The 16,029-nt window shown below is 48.4% G+C and overlaps 2 protein-coding genes across 2 annotated transcripts; both read left to right on the plus strand.

Moving 5' to 3' along the window:
• The first annotated feature begins 1,033 nt into the window (after positions 1 to 1,033).
• Positions 1,034 to 10,224, plus strand: ddx6 (DEAD (Asp-Glu-Ala-Asp) box helicase 6). The gene is made up of 14 exons (XM_053873214.1): positions 1,034 to 1,167; positions 1,741 to 2,294; positions 2,372 to 2,435; positions 5,058 to 5,162; positions 5,282 to 5,411; positions 5,522 to 5,668; positions 5,829 to 5,923; positions 5,999 to 6,121; positions 6,250 to 6,378; positions 6,461 to 6,577; positions 6,923 to 6,986; positions 7,198 to 7,299; positions 7,378 to 7,557; positions 7,716 to 10,224. Exons 2-13 carry the CDS (start codon positions 2,101 to 2,103, stop codon positions 7,551 to 7,553), a joined length of 1,446 nt encoding a protein of 481 aa, XP_053729189.1. The 5' UTR covers positions 1,034 to 1,167; positions 1,741 to 2,100; the 3' UTR covers positions 7,554 to 7,557; positions 7,716 to 10,224.
• Positions 10,225 to 10,256: 32 nt separating this feature from the next.
• treh (trehalase (brush-border membrane glycoprotein)) lies at positions 10,257 to 14,224 on the plus strand. Its single transcript, XM_053872219.1, has 15 exons — positions 10,257 to 10,381; positions 11,558 to 11,658; positions 11,715 to 11,862; positions 11,925 to 12,012; positions 12,074 to 12,174; positions 12,229 to 12,321; positions 12,387 to 12,503; positions 12,587 to 12,697; positions 12,761 to 12,810; positions 13,040 to 13,231; positions 13,295 to 13,512; positions 13,581 to 13,692; positions 13,787 to 13,899; positions 13,965 to 14,018; positions 14,081 to 14,224. The coding sequence occupies exons 1-15, from the start codon at positions 10,305 to 10,307 to the stop codon at positions 14,222 to 14,224; spliced, it is 1,719 nt and encodes a 572-aa protein (XP_053728194.1). The 5' UTR covers positions 10,257 to 10,304.
• The last annotated feature ends 1,805 nt before the right edge of the window (positions 14,225 to 16,029 follow it).

Here is a 16,029-nt window from a genome sequence, read left to right on the forward strand (position 1 = left end):
GTCTTTGGTCTCTCCTCGGAAATGCTGACAGCCTGGAGCGACACCAGAACCAGCTGAAGTCATTGAATCAGAGGAATCAGAGAGCGTGGACCAGTACCTGCCCCAGAGCCGTGGTGACGCTGATGTGACCCTTGGACCGAACTTTGTTCATCTTTTGTGAGACTAACTGAGATTTAAATGATGAAATAATTTCTTGACACCTCTGACAATAAAGTTAAAAACAATAAGGTGTTTGTCTTCTTCGTGACTCTCTGATGGAGGCGGGATGTGTTTCTGATGTGTTGCTGTCCTCCTCAGTTCAACATGGGCATTACACCTGATTCTCCTGGATTTCTTTGGACCGTTTCTCCAGCGCGGACTTGAATCGTCGTTTAGTGTGATTTAAAGGGTTTACCACTGTTCCACCGTCCGACAAAAAGACCAGAACTTCGCGTGAGTATTCCTTATGTTAACTTTTCTTTTTCTTTTTTGCGAAAGACACAGACTACAACACTTCTCTTTCCTTGCATCTGTAACACATTTGGTTCAACTCCGACTTTTTGTTCGTTTATTCTTAAATAAATTTATTTTTTTTCTTGTTGCTTGTGTTGTTCCTTGTTTATGTCTTGCACGGCTGCAACACCCAAAGGTTCCATTATGGGAAGAATGAAGCCAGGCTGTGTTGAATGAATCTCCAAAAACCTATCTGTTTATAGCTTTGCCTTTATGTCATAAACAATCAACCAATTACAGTCTGTTCCTTTTCAAATCACATTCTGGCAAATCTATCCAAATGTCAGTGTATATCAAACACTCTAATTCGTTTTTTTCCGCTAAGAAAGTCGTGATCTCAACCAGAATCCAAGACCCGAGCGGAACGCTATTGTTGTGACCCGTGAATCACTGCGAGCCTTCCCGCGGGTCACGGACGGTTAAGCGTAGCTTGACATACGAATCGAATGCGTGTTTCATAGACGGACCCAGTCGTCGGCACCGAGACTCGAAAGTGAAACCTAATGAGGTCGGTAATGTTGATTAAAAAGCCAAATCAGCTGACTCTCCGGTGGGGGGCGGGTACAAATACGAGCGGCCGCCATCTTGAAGAGCTAGTTGACAAGCTTCGTTCGCAGTCAGCTAAAACATTTACTCAAACACCGTGAAAAGAACCACCAAACTCGAGCCTGCAAGGTAAAACGCCTCGTTCGCCACTCGGTGGCCGTTGCATGCGTCTTTATCACACGTGGCTTCCATTGATAACGGTGTGTGTGATGTGCCGAACATTGTCGTTATCGTTTGTTCGTAGCGTCGCTAGCTGCTTGCTAACTGTGATCCGCGTCTCTCTGAGACTTATCAAACTATGTTTCAGTGTTTCCCAGTGAAGAACTCGTGTTACTGCTGGGTGACATAGTAGTCTAGCAACCTGTATGTCCAATTTGCAGTGACTATTCCCATCATATCCCGGTGTTAACCGTGAACGCTATATTAGCTGGATGCTAACCTGATGTCGTCACTTTGTTCAGGAAATCGCGCTCTTACTTCAATAGTTTGGATTTAAACTTGGTCATATCTGTCGTATTGTTAAACCGGGGTAACTCGCCTACACTTTTAAATTGTTACTCGAGTGATGTAAGCCTACATATCTTTGGCCTGGCTAATCTAGCTAGCTAGCTAGCTTGCTTTTTGGTATGCCAGCAGGGCTACAAACGCCATCAAACTGACTCTTATATTTTAAGTCGCTTCAGTCTTTCCTTATTGTTACAGGATCGATTCATATCTGAAGAAAGACGCCGGTCAAGATGGCTATCTGAACAGTGGGCCTAGAACCGAGCCAGCTCCAGCCGAACCCTCCTGGAGTTTCGTTTTCCCGCAGACCACTAGCAGCTCCTGCCCAAAGCCCAACCACAGTTTGCTGAGGAATCGATGCTCACAAGAAGTGTGAAGATTGAGAAAAGTTGCCCACTAAAAGCCACTTTAAACTTTCTAGGGTGAAAATATTGCAATACCCGCTGAGACAAAAGACAATTTACCAGTAAGTCTCAACAGGGAAGGACAATCTGTTACTGAGCAAGGCTTCAGAACTCTTGCTGCAGTTGGAAGCAACTTAAAGATTATTGAAGAAAAATGAGCACCGCCAGGACAGAGAATCCAGTCATCCTGGGGCTGTCCAGCCAGAATGGGCAGCTCCGGGCCGCTGTGAAGACTGCAGGACCGCCAGGTGGAGGTGGAGGGCCCCAACAACAGGCGCTGAACCAGTTGAAAGGCACAATCAACAATGGCAACTCTCTGTCGGCCCCCACAACAAATACAGTCATCAAGTATGTTTGTTTTAATGAGAGAAGCAACATTTTTCTTCCACGAGTTCTCGCTTCATATTTGGATTATTTGATTTCAGACCTGGAGATGACTGGAAGAAGAGTTTGAAACTGCCCCCAAAGGACACAAGAATGAAAACCTCGGTTTGTATAAATCCCCATGTCTCAAGTTGTGATTCACTTTTATGTACCGTAGGAATATGACAATTTTCACAACGGCTGATCTGTTTTTCTGTCTGAGTTAATCTGTGTCAATATGAGTGTATCAATCACTGTTCACGTTTTCAGTCACGTCTGTTTAGGTTAGGGATCCAATGAAAGGTGGGAATGAGTTTTCGCATCTTGGGGCAGAACATGAAAGTGAGATCACTGGTCCCACAGCAGCAGGCAGTCAGTGCCGCTAACGCTGAACTGCACCTGGTGGTCTGAGCGTGATTTTCAGAACGATAAGCAAAATGCACAAATAATTTTGCAAGCCTTTTCCTTTTTTTTTTCTTGTTGAGGAGAGTTACATGTGTCTATTTTACATCGTATTCGCAGAAGGTCTCATTTTGATTATGAAGTGATAGTCAATCCATGTGATCGGTGGTGATTGGCTCTCTGGCTGATTGGTATTGGCGATTGCCAGCAGAAATCTCAATCAGAGCATCCCTGGTTTAAGTACTAACACTTACACAACTGCATATCATCTCTCCTTTGTGATGATAAATTTGGATTATTGGCTGAATTTAGGAAACGAGGATGACAGCCCATGGACATGCCAGGAAAGATAGCCAGACAATTACACACACACACACACACACACACACACACACACACACACACACACACACACACACACACACACACACACACACACACACACACACACACACACACACACACACATTCTGTCCTGTTCCATCTGTGAGAAATGGCTGAAAAGACCTTGAGGTGTGTGCAGACCTGAACCAGGCTGTGTCATCGTATTCAGCCTAAAATCAGGGTTTGGCATTTGCTACTGGTGTCGCTCTGCTTCTGGGTCCATGATCACATGTTCCTGCATCCCTTCTCAATAGGAAGTATGATCAAAAATCAATCCAAATTGGTTTGATTGCCCTGTCAACATACAATAACTACTCATAACTGTTAGATGTAGCACTAAACTCAAGGATCGTACTGGAAGTTACAATAGGTGAATTTAAACTTCACCAGAGTTAATGTTCTTGGTTACCTGCACACCCTTAACACTTGGTGTAATGCTGCTGTATTGTGTTTGTAAAATGACTCTTAAGCATTTTCTGACTTAACTGGCATTAAAAGGTCTTGATAAAGTTTGACATTTTTTACTAGCACTGCAAATTGTCTCTTTATAGCCATAAGTCTTATCAATCTGTTCCTGGTTGTTGGGTTTGTCTTTGCAAACTGCATGAATTAGGTTTTGCACTTGCATTAGTCATGTCAGGGGTTTGTAGTTTTGAGTGATGTGACTCAGTTTATTGATTTGATTCTAAATTTGCACAGTTTGACTGAATATTGTCCGTTGCTCCCTTGGCTTTCCATTTTCCTCAATCATGTGCTGTGCTAGTGACTCACCAGCCCTGATTGCGCCACACTTTTTATTTTATGTTGAAGAGCAGTCAATGTTGTTGGAGAGATTTGGGAAAACTTGCGATGTGGTTGGTATTCAGTCAGGTTTCAAGAGGTAAAACGTGTTTGACCAGGTTTTGAGCAACTGTTTGAGCTCAGCACCACAGACGTCACAACATTTCCAACCTGGAGGTTGTTGTTCGTGCAGTCTCCATTTAGATGTGTAAAGTAGGAGTGGGGTGATATGGGTAGCTCATGATTCGATCCTGTGGCCCACGCTATTCATAATATTGGAGTATGCAATTTATTGCAAGAAGTTTCAATATATCACAATGTATGAGATTGAAACTGGAAAAAATCCTGTAAAATTAAAATGTCTGTAATGATTCATTTCTTCAATGTACAAAGAAAATTGAGCTCAAAGAAATGCATTTGCGTAGTGCCTCACTGCCTCCAGTCTTGTGTACAGCTGGACAAATTAAAGTGCACGAACATTAGTAAGATAACAATTGAGTTGCAGTGGTTCTCCCATCTAGTGTCAAGTCCATATAAGAAAAACGACACTTCACTTTTCCAGAAGCTGAGACGTCATCCATGTGGTTTCACCCAGATGGTAATAGGGCTTGAAAGGATGATGTCACCGTATAAAATCCGCAATGCATTGTTGGTCAACAGGCACATGCGCATGTATATCAAGGCAACAGGCCGATGTTGATCATCTTAATTTTTTTTTTTATTCAATGTTTTTTAACATCTGGAGTCCATGGCATGATTTAATCAAATTCAGTCCGTGTTCTTGAGTTAATCCCGGTTTCTTGCGCATCTCATTGTCCTCCAGGTTTTCTTCTCAAACTTGCCCGGTCCTGTGACAATGCCCATTAGCACTGCCTGTGTTTATCACATATGTATTTCCAGATGGAGTGTGATGATGAGGCGTCTATGCAAACATAAGATTCAGAACGAACAGGCAAACTGGGATACACTTCTGAATGAGAAATTGATTTTAAATTTGACACATTTTCGTCAGTGTATTGGTTATTTATTGCGACAGCACGAAAAAAAGTGATAATGCAATATTTTTTAGTGTTAAATATCAAAGTTACTGGCAAAAAGCAAAACACATTTCTGTTGGAAGTTCATAGTTTGAGTGAGGACAATCGTCTGTGTTCAAGGTCTCATCTTTCACTTCATCTTCAGGATGTGACTGCAACCAAAGGCAATGAATTTGAAGATTACTGCCTAAAGAGGGAGCTGCTGATGGGAATCTTTGAGATGGGCTGGGAAAAGCCGTCTCCCATTCAGGTGAGAGAGAACTTGCAGTTGTTGACCTTTGAGTCCCAAGATTCACCCTCTGGATGCTTGAGTTTGATCATGGAAATCATGTGTGATTTTGTTTTTCCCTTAAACCTGGGTGCCTACAGGAGGAAAGTATTCCTATTGCACTGTCTGGAAGGGACATCCTGGCCAGAGCCAAGAACGGCACAGGGAAGAGTGGCGCCTACCTCATTCCCTTACTTGAACGAATTGACCTGAAAAGGGACTGCATACAAGGTGAGAATGGCTCACGAGACGAACACCTGCAGTTGCGTGGAGATGTTGTGGAAGTAGTACTGTGATACATTGGCATCAAGTTGATGGTCGTTCTTCTTCTGTGTGTGCAGCTTTGGTCATTGTTCCCACCAGAGAATTGGCTCTGCAAGTCAGTCAAATATGTATCCAGGTCAGCAAACACATGGGCGGTGTGAAGGTGATGGCGACTACTGGAGGAACCAACCTTCGTGACGACATCATGAGACTGGATGAAACTGGTAAGATGCTCTTCTGGGACAAAATTTAACTGGGCTGACTTGATTTAAAATGAGGGGCCTGTTCATTAACATGTGTAGTTACAGTCTGGAACATAAATTAATGGATGTCTTTGGGGTGGAAACGGCTTTGCTTCTGAACTGATGCGAGTCTCTCTTTCAGTTCATGTAGTCATCGCTACTCCAGGAAGAATTTTAGATCTCATCAAGAAAGGAGTGGCCAAAGTGAACCAAGTTCAGATGATCGTTCTAGATGAGGTGAGCGCTCGCCCATTAAAGGGGGCGAATGTTCCTGCCAAGTCAGTCACACGTGTGCAACCCTTGTCTCCTCAGGCTGACAAACTCCTGTCTCAAGACTTTGTGGTAATGATGGAGGAGATGCTGGGCTTCCTGCCCAAACAGAGGCAGATTCTGCTCTACTCTGCCACCTTCCCTCTCAGCGTGCAGAAGTTCATGGTAAGTGTTTTGGCTTGTTTAAGCCAAAGGCTGAAAAGTCATCAAAGCAATGGTGTGGTGTTTGAGAGGGTGAATTTGACTGACCTGATTAAGGTTCAATGTCATCCTAATGTTGTCTCCTCCCACAGAACTCACATTTGCAGAAGCCCTATGAGATCAACCTGATGGAGGAGCTCACACTGAAGGGTGTGACTCAGTACTACGCTTATGTAACTGAGAAGCAGAAGGTCCACTGCCTCAACACCCTCTTCTCCAAGGTAAGCAGTCCGCAGTTTTGAGGACTTTCATCTGTTCAACAATGCTGCTGTATGACTAACCCAACTTGTCATTGTGTTCCAGCTTCAAATAAACCAGTCCATAATCTTCTGCAACTCCTCCAAGAGAGTGGAGCTCCTTGCCAAGAAGATCTCCCAGCTTGGCTATTCCTGTTTCTACATTCATGCCAAGATGAGACAGGTCAGTTCTTGATCATAGCACTGTGTGGCTCTGACATCACTGACTGATGGTCCCACTTGGGTTCATAATGCTCCAGTCAGCCCTGTGGCAAAGTCTGTTGTACGTCATCTCATTAGTTTCTTACACTCTTAAGTAGTTTCAATTGTCTTAATTTTTGAAGAATTTCCTGGTCTCTTTTTTTAATCTGATGAAGAAACTGTTAGAACAGAAATCAGGGACTTTGAAGACCATCCACAGAACCCTTGCATTGTAAAGGCTGAAACAGTAGCGCAAGACTGTTGTGCTACAATAAGTGATGATGATGGTTCTCTTGTCTCCATGTGAACTCTCTCGTGTGCTCTCCAGGAGCACCGTAACAGAGTATTCCATGACTTCAGAAATGGCCTCTGCCGGAATCTCGTCTGCACTGGTGAGTGACGCAGTTGGTTTTGTTGATCTGATCCTGTCATTGCTTCCACCATTCTGCAGCACATGTTTAGACAATTCATGCGATGCTTTTCATTGGTCTTGTTCACCGACCAGGTTTTATAGCGGTCATTTGTCTTGAATCATTTGTGCTGTGATAAACTTGACCTGATTCTTGGGGTGGCTATAGTTCTCACCCGCCATGTTTGTTCTAGATCTTTTCACGAGAGGGATCGACATTCAGGCTGTGAACGTTGTCATCAACTTTGACTTCCCAAAGCTGGGAGAGACGTACCTTCATCGCATCGGTCGATCAGGTAGGACCTGGCCTCCTTATGTGGCGCTGGCTCATCCAGGAACGGCATGGAAACGTGATTGACCCTCTCACCCCGCAGGTCGCTTTGGACACCTGGGCCTGGCCATCAACCTGATAACCTACGATGATCGCTTCAACCTGAAAGGCATCGAGGAGCAGCTTGGAACCGAGATCAAGCCCATCCCCTGCATCATCGACAAGAGCCTGTATGTGGCAGAGTACCACAGCGAGAGCGGGGAAGAAGTCAAGCCATAAGCCAGTGAGTAGTGCTGCCCAGTTTGGCACGGATCCCTTGCTTCCATTCCCTTGTTGAGGCCCATTGAAGGCCGTGACCTTGATACTTGTTTGAAGTGTTTTTCAGTTTGCCTTGCTCATGTTGACTTGATATAAAACAGCCCTTTTTCTCTCTCCTCCCAGGTCAGCGCCCCCACGCCCCCTCCATCATCCCCTCACCCTGCCCTGCTCCCTGGATTTTCTTTTAATGTACAGTTTGTCATCGAGTTGAAGGCCACCGGAGGAACGCGATTCCATGAACGAACTCATGAGCCTTTTTGACGAGGCGCAGTGCTGCATCACCATGACCTGAAGGAGACGACCCACGGAGGAAACGACGGGCAGCGCGACACGCCTGTGCACATCGTGGAGAATTCATACCATGAGACCTGGAAGCCAGCCCCGCACCCTCCACGCTTCAGTTTTGTTTCCCAATCTCACCGATTTGTATCAAGTGCCTTAAGCAGCTCAACTTGTTCTGAAGTAATAACCCGCCTTGTGTCAGCTCGCTCTCATCACACGTTCACCTGGAGGCCAAGTTTGATTTCCCACCACAGAGGTGAACTTTCTTTTGTTGATCATCCAACGGCGCTGAACGGCAACCTTCTCAGCGCTTGGCTGGTATGAGTCATCACACTTGACGCTGGCGTTGTTGCGTTTGAGTCTGGCGAATCATTTGTGGACACGCATGGAATTTTCCTCCACAGACGTTTTGTTTTTGTTTCAACGAAGAAGCCAGTAACTCGGCAGGAAATCTTGTGCACACAAAAGACCCAAATACTTTCCTCCGTTTCTCCATCTCGACACTAAAAACAAACACCGCAGCCACTCGGCACCAGAGTCACAAGGATTCCTGTTCCGCTGGAGTCTTGGTTTTGTCCCGGTTTCTCATCTTCTGATGGATGGCTATTCTTAAGACCGCTGCAGTTCCTGCTGCGCTGTGTGTGTGTATATACTTTCATTTTAAGGTCCTTTTAGACAAGTTCTCAAGGCTGGCAGAAAATACAGCTATGGCCCGCCCCCTTTTCTCACAAACGCACTGGACCCTTAGCTGCCACTTTTGTTTGGATCTGCAGTACCGGCCCATTAATTTATGATTTCAGACGCTGCAGAGCTGATGACGAACCAACTCGTCTGCATGATCCGACTTTCAGTTGAAGACACAGAATTTGCCATGAAGAGCAGTGCATTTCAAAAGTAACCCCCGCCCCCCCGGCTGATGCCGAACTTGTGCGTTTTCATTGTCGTCAGCCTTTACTTGTGAACGTGACCTGAGGTTCTGTCGGACCTTTTGTCGCCTTTGAAAAAATTCTATCATGTAGTACTTGCTGCAGTGCAGCTGTATTGGCAGAGTTTTTTTTTTCCCTTTGGTTCTGGTGGATTGATGCGCTTGTTACAAGGATCTGTGTGGACGGACGGCCGTTTTTACTCACTGCTTGGTGTTTCGGCCGGCTGAGCCAAAAATGTAGCAGCGAACTCTCTCTGTTCATTGCGCGTTAGCGGACTTGACTGAAAACGGCTAACGAAAAATGTAACGACCTGAGCTGCACAGAGATGATTTCAGGCAATAACATGGACTGCAATGTTTTTTTTTTCTTCCCTTTTGTTTTTTAACCCAGAAAAGCCCGAAACAAGGAAGTACATGTGGAGTTTAAAAAAAGAAAACGAAACGGGAAGTTCTGTGAAGGATGTTTTAAGTCAGACTTCCAACTCTGACAAAGTTTCTCTGCCATTTTTTTTTCTGTATTGTTTGGGATGGGTGGGGTTACAGTTAGTCTTGTTTTCATTGGTGGAACCTGATGTCATCAACTTGGGTCCCTTTTGAAAACACGATTCCCCTGACGACGAGGGTGAGATGCTTTTCTTGCCGTTTCCAAGCGACAAGGGTCTGTCGTGCTCGAAATTCCAAGCACCACATTGTCATCCCTCTTGTCCTTTGGAGCGGTGGTCCCTGTTCTCGCAACTCTATTGCGCCCCCCGATATTCTACTAACCAATCTGGTCAATTAGTGCTCGTAGCTTTGCAAACTCCAAATTGTTTCAGTAGAAGAGCGAGCAGGGACCGACCCGACAGACGAGGCAGCTGTCTGTTTCCCCAGCTTTCACTTGGTGCCGTGATTCCGGACCGAAGCAATTGATCCGTCGGGAATCAGGGCACCGCAGAAGGTGGGGAGAACCTTAAAGACCGAAACGATAGCATCTTGCCTTGGACCTGCTATTCGGAATATTCCATCAGAAAAAAAAATCTGTTCTGTCTTTAAGGTCTTTTAAAATGTGGGAGGTAAATCTGGCGTCAGGCTGCCCTGGTGCAGTGTAGCTCTGCTGGATCTGTCCGCTCCAGAAGAGGTTGCGCTCCGCCAGCAAACGTGGGAGGAGCCCCATCAAGGCCTCACCATCAGAGTTCAAGGGTTTAAAATGTCAAAAATGAAGTTACCCTTATCTTTGGATTCTTTTCTTTCCGATGTTCTCATTGAAGGCTCCAAATTTAAGTGAAGTAAAATCCTGATTTCAATTTTATCTGAGGAGAATTTGGTCTTTATTGGATTGGCAGTTTGTTTTTCAGTGATGCTACTTTTTAAGGTGGGAGTTCTGTTCGAGTGTTAGTCATTTGGAGAATCTGAAGTTGTGTTGGAAATAAAAGCTCGCTGAATTTATCTGGCCTGTCTGTGTGGTTATCTGTGAACCTTTACCCTCGGCTGAATGCTCCACCGCACCAGTCTCTCCTCGCGCTGCCATGAGAAGCCTTCTGCTCCTCTTCTCTGCGCCTCTTCTCCTCGGCCTGGGGTCCAGTGTCCCGCCGCCCTGCGACAGGTGAGTGCACCTTTGCTGACTTCTGCTTTGTGCCAACAATGGGAGTTTGAAACCGTGATCTATTCATGTTGGCTTCGACTTTCTCTTCAAGTTATTGTGGGGTTTGTTGCTCAGCAGTTCTGAAGATTATTTTTCTGTGGCTGTGAAACACCTGTACTGAAGACTGACTGTAAATCTGTCGGTCAACTCTCAGCAGATGATGCTGAAGTTGAAGCAAATATGTAATCCGATCATCAAACGTTGCTCTGAAACTCTGGAGTTTCTTCAGGTCTCCAGATAATTCCTCACTTGCCCGTTGAGGTGAAGGTGTTTGGGTCAAGAGTGTGTTCACTTGTGGGCCCAGTTGAAGGCTGCTTCTTGAGTTTTGCGTCACTGTTGTGGACTTTAAGGTGTGCTGTTTGAGATGTACTCCTGTGCCTGATTTCAGGTGTGTTTTCAGGAAACGCATGAACAATATAACATCTAATCAGCGTCATAAATGATGGTCACCTTCGGCCCACTGCTCTCACGTGGAGTTTTCATCTTGCCTGAACGCTGAGCAGCAACTTGAGCTTGATCCACATCTATTTTAGCTACCAACGTTACCTATGGTGTATATATCTAACCTTTATCTAATGGGCCTTTTCCCCTACCTTCACAGTAAACAATTGTGCTCATTTCATTATTCTCATTGCTAAACTTTTTTTTGAAATTTAAACCTCTCCCTCTTCTCAAACATCTATTTCATGATGAATGATTCTCTCGTAAAGCGATCAGAGATTGTGGTCTTACAGTCTACACTTGCTTTACAGGGCTCTGAAGCACAATATGAACGTCATAGACAAAATACACGAGAATCAGTGTGGGTGAAAGAAACTAAAGTAATAGAATAGAAATAAAAAAACAAAACCCATCTCTGCTCCTTTTCGATCCCTCAGCCCATGTTGAGATGAGAGGCCTAAACTGAAATGAACTTCTAATCCACTTCATGTTGGAACCCAGACTTGTGTGTTGTGCTGACACCAAAGTCTGGGTTCCTCCTTTACACTGACACCTGAGGGCGCCACTGTAACATCTCAAGCACAGTGACGCCCAGTTCAGGGATCCATCCTATTCACAACTTCCTGCTGCATGTGACCTTCAGAGGAGCTACTAAGTTGCTCCAGTATGTACATCACTTCTCTGTTGTGGTTCCAGTCCAATCTACTGCTCCGGTCCCATCCTGGATCAGGTGCAGAGAGCCAAGCTGTACGACGATGACAAATACTTTGTAGACATGAAGCTGAAGTTTCCTCCAGGTGAGTAGAAACCAGTCGAGCCATTTGCTTCGAAGACTTCACTCTCTCTCCTCCAGCCGTGGTCATCTCCAACTTCGAAAAGCTTTCCAGCGAATTCCCAAACCGCACCTTACCGCAGAGTCAGCTAAAGGTGTTCCTCGACCAGAACTTTGAGCCTGCTGGAATGGAGTTTGAACCGTGGACCCCGCAGGACTGGCACGAGAAGTAACCCTGATCTGTTGCCGGAGCCCAAGAGCTGCCGCGCTGACAAGGTCACTCCCTTTCAGACCAAAATTCCTGGCCAACGTCACCGACCCACAACTCCAGGCCTGGGCGGAGAAGATCCACGGGCTGTGGAAGCAGCTTGGCCGGAAGGTGAGGTGACGAGTCTGAGTCTCTGGTTTGAACGGTCGTCCTGTCACTTGACGTGTTTCAGATCCGAGCGGAGGTGCAGCTCCGGCCAGAGCTCTACTCCCTCATCCACACTCCGCACCCCGTGGTGGTCCCGGGCGGGCGCTTCAGGGAGCTCTACTACTGGTGAGTGGACAGCGGCCGCCGCAGTGTCGCCTCTGAGCCGCTCTCTTCCTACAGGGACTCCTACTGGGTGCTCCAGGGTCTGCTCCTGTCAGAGATGACCAACACCAGTCTGGGGATGATCCAGAACTTCCTCTACCTGGTCAACAGGTGCGGCGTTGGGGCGTGCTGGCCACCATCACTCCTCCCTCCTGAAACATGCGCCTCTCCTTCAGATTTGGCTTTGTCCCGAACGGCGGGCGGGTTTACTACGAGCGACGCAGCCAGCCGCCGTTCCTCACGCAGATGGTCCGCCTTTACCATCGAGCCACGGAGGACCAGCAGTTCCTCAGGTGAGTTCCTCCGGTGTCTGGCAGTGCACCGGTGAAGACCCCCTGACGCAGAGTTGTCAGAACCACCCTGCTCCTCGGCACAGGGAGGCGCTGCCGGTGCTGGAGAAGGAGTACCAGTTCTGGATGGTGAACCGCTCACTGGAGGTCAAAGGTCACACTCTGAACCGCTATTACGTGGAGGCGGGCTTGCCCAGGTGGGTCACAGTTGGGGCATGTTTCGGACTGGGATGATGATCATCTCACCTCCGTCCCCTCAGACCCGAGTCATACACGGACGACCTGGAGCTGGCTGAAGGACTCACTGAAGGTCTGTGTCCTGGTCTCTTGCCTGGCGATGCTGAAATCTCATTCGTCCTTCCATTGTCTTGCCTGTCGCACCCCTCAGTCACTTTCTCTGTCGCTCTGTTTATGCTGCTAGTCTGTGTCTCAGCTGGACTTGGGTTTCATTCGGGTTTCCCTGGACAACCGAACCGGGCCTCTTTCACAGTGGAGCCGGTTTTCTTGTGGGTCTGGTTGAATCCTCTTTCTGCCTTCAGACCAGCAGCAGCAACTCTGGATGGACCTGAAGGCCGGCGCCGAGTCTGGCTGGGACTTCTCCTCCCGCTGGTACCGGAGCGCTCAGGACGGCGGCCTCGCTGACACCAGAACCAGCCAGGTGGTGCCCACTGACCTCAACGCTCTGCTCTGCTACAACGAGCGGACTCTGGCTTCCTTCCACCGAACCTTGGGTGAGAACCAAAGTGCCCTTGACCAAACGCCGCCCTGGTCCTGAGCCAGACTTGTGCCTGTAGGCGATGCCGAGTCAGCCGCGCGCTACGAGGCCGCTGCCGATCGCAGGATGGCTGCCATGGAGGCGCTGCTGTGGGACGAGAAGCGAGGCGCCTGGTTTGACTACAACCTGGAGACGGCTTCCAACAATTTTGGGTTCTACCCTTCAAACCTGCTGCCCATCTGGGCCATGTGCTACTCCAGCACTGACATGGCCAACAAGGCGGTTCAGTACTTGAAGGTGACGGTTCCCCCCCCCGGATCTCAGTGGGATTTAGTTTGAGGTCAGTTGTTTCCATGTGCTCACAGGGGAGCGGTGCCCTGAAGTACTCTCTCAGGGTCCCCACTTCACTGAGGGACTCCGGGCAGCAGTGGGACTTCCCGAACGCCTGGCCCCCTCTTCAACACATGCTCATCGAAGGTCAGCCCGGCTGTTCCGTTGCTTTTGCTCATGTGGAGTACGAGAACCTGTCGAGCCGTGTTAAAGCGATAGGCTTGTGGGACTCATGACACAGGGCTGTCCACCGTGCCGTCGGAGGAGGCCAGACGACTGGCCTTTGATCTGGCCCAGGAGTGGATCAGAACCAACTGGCGCGTCTACAGCAAATACAACGGCATGTTTGAGAAGGTGAGTGCACTCCAGGTTCTGCTGGTGCTGGATCAGAACTCTTGATGCTGTTGGACTCTCCGCAGTACGACGTGACCGGGGATGGGAAACCAGGCGGAGGAGGAGAGTACGAGGTCCAGGTATGGTCTTCAATGGAGGCTCACACCAGTCTGGGTTCTGACCCAACACTTGCTCCTGGCAGCTTGGTTTCGGTTGGACCAACGGTGTTGCCCTGCAGCTCCTGGACCGTTACGGTGCGTCGCTCACCTCCAGCGGGGGGCGCTTCAGTTTGTTCCTGCCGCTGCTACTCCTCCTCTCATGGCCTCTATTCATCCGAGCATGCTGACGCGGCGCCACCCGCAGGATGCTGGTGTTCAGCTGAGACGCACGACCGTATCCAACCAAGTTTCATCTCATCACGTTTACGTGCGAATAAAACGGGTCTGAAGCGTCGCTGCTGTAACTCTCTCACCTGTACGTGGAACGCGTTCGTGTCTTTCCGGTGGTGGTTGAACGCTCTCACGAGAATGGTCGGTATTATAGCAGTTTGTCATTAAAACCTAAAGACGAAGCGAACCGATACTGGATGAACAGGTTTACTTTGAGAGAGCTGCGTTACCTCAGATCGCCACAGGGAGGCGCCAGAGCTCCATTCCCCCCCCCTACAAGGACCCAGGAGGAGCATGATGATGAAGAGACGAGCTCCTTCTCGAGTCCTGAATGAAGACTCAACAACAAACTTCCACCTGTCGCTCAAGAGGAGCTATTATCTTTTCGACTGGTTGGGTTCTGATCCGAGGCCAGACAGACCGGGTTCTGTCTCTCGCAGCTTTGAAGAGTCTGCTGGTCTAATTCAGATAGATTCTGGGCTGCAGTGGGGGTTTGTTTGTCTGTCTTCGGCCTGCTGACCCATAGCGCCCCCTGCCGCCCTGAAGACCCGCAGCTCTACTTCACTCCATGGGATTGGAAGGTTCAGCATCTTGGAACTCCCGACACTCGTGGTCATTTTGGGCCCAACGGTGGTTTGGACACATTCCGGTGAAGGTCTGACCGGAGTCGGCAGGAAGCAGTCCAGTTGGCTATAGCTGGACAATTGGTCCTGCAGGTGAGATGGATGAAGACGAGGAGGGGGTGAGACAGCGGAGATGCCCAGAGTAACACTGTTTACTGTGCTGGTGCTGATCCAGAAGCTTCTGCGTCAGCTGAAGGAGGAGGAGCAGAAGGGAGCGACAGATGGACGGTCCTGCAGGGAGGAGCATCAGCCCTCCACGTGCTGGAGGGTCAAAGGAGAGATGGAGATCACCAGTCGTATTGTTGGATCAGAGGACTGGAATCACACAACTGAGATACAGACGGGATGGTCAGTCTTTCATGTTCTGATGGACCTTTAGATTCTGCGTAATGTGGCGGCCTTCATCAGCTTTGGAGTGACCCCAAGATCTGGACTCGGAGAGAGAAGCTCAGTCATCCAGGCGAGACTCTGAGGAGAAGCTCTGGATGAGACAGCTGTCAGGACGGGCTGGTGAGGGAGGAAGCGCCGTGGCAGACCCAGCTGAGGTCTGGCTTCCTTCCATTCCAGAGCTGGGGCATCTCAGGCTCTTCATCTCGGCCGAGTCCAAGTTTCCCAATGTGAATCCTGGTAAAGTCCAGCTGGGTGAGTCACATCACACCAGAGCTGTGATCCGAGTCCCAGCACTTCACACGTGAGCGGGTTGATCCCTGTGAAACTGCTGGCTCCTCTGGGGTTCTGATTCACTCCATGAGTCTTCCTTCAGCCGGCTCCTCTCACACCTGCTGGCAGCAGATGGACCCTCAGTGTGAAGGTACGTGGTGGTCCCCCGGACGAGACTGCTCCCCGCGCTCACACCTTTTCGCTCCAGAGCAACATGTGACTTTAAAGAGAGGCGCCACGTGCAGTAGAGACCTTCCGACGCTGAGATGAGACAACTTTCAGCCCTCGTCCTTCAGCCTCTCCTGGTCCACTGATGGTCATCAGAGGCAGACCTGGGTGGGGTCGTTCTACTGGTCCAGTAGAACTATACTGGTGCCAAAAACTCCAGACATGGAAGTCAGTGGAGGGGCTGTTAGCCTTGTTAGCCTCCTAGCTTATGTTCGTTCCTCTTGCTAGCCCCAAACACTGCTCCGCTCCCT

The sequence above is a fragment of the Synchiropus splendidus genome, chromosome 8 (genome assembly GCF_027744825.2).
Source record: "Synchiropus splendidus isolate RoL2022-P1 chromosome 8, RoL_Sspl_1.0, whole genome shotgun sequence".
Taxonomy (NCBI): Eukaryota; Metazoa; Chordata; class Actinopteri; order Syngnathiformes; family Callionymidae; genus Synchiropus; species Synchiropus splendidus.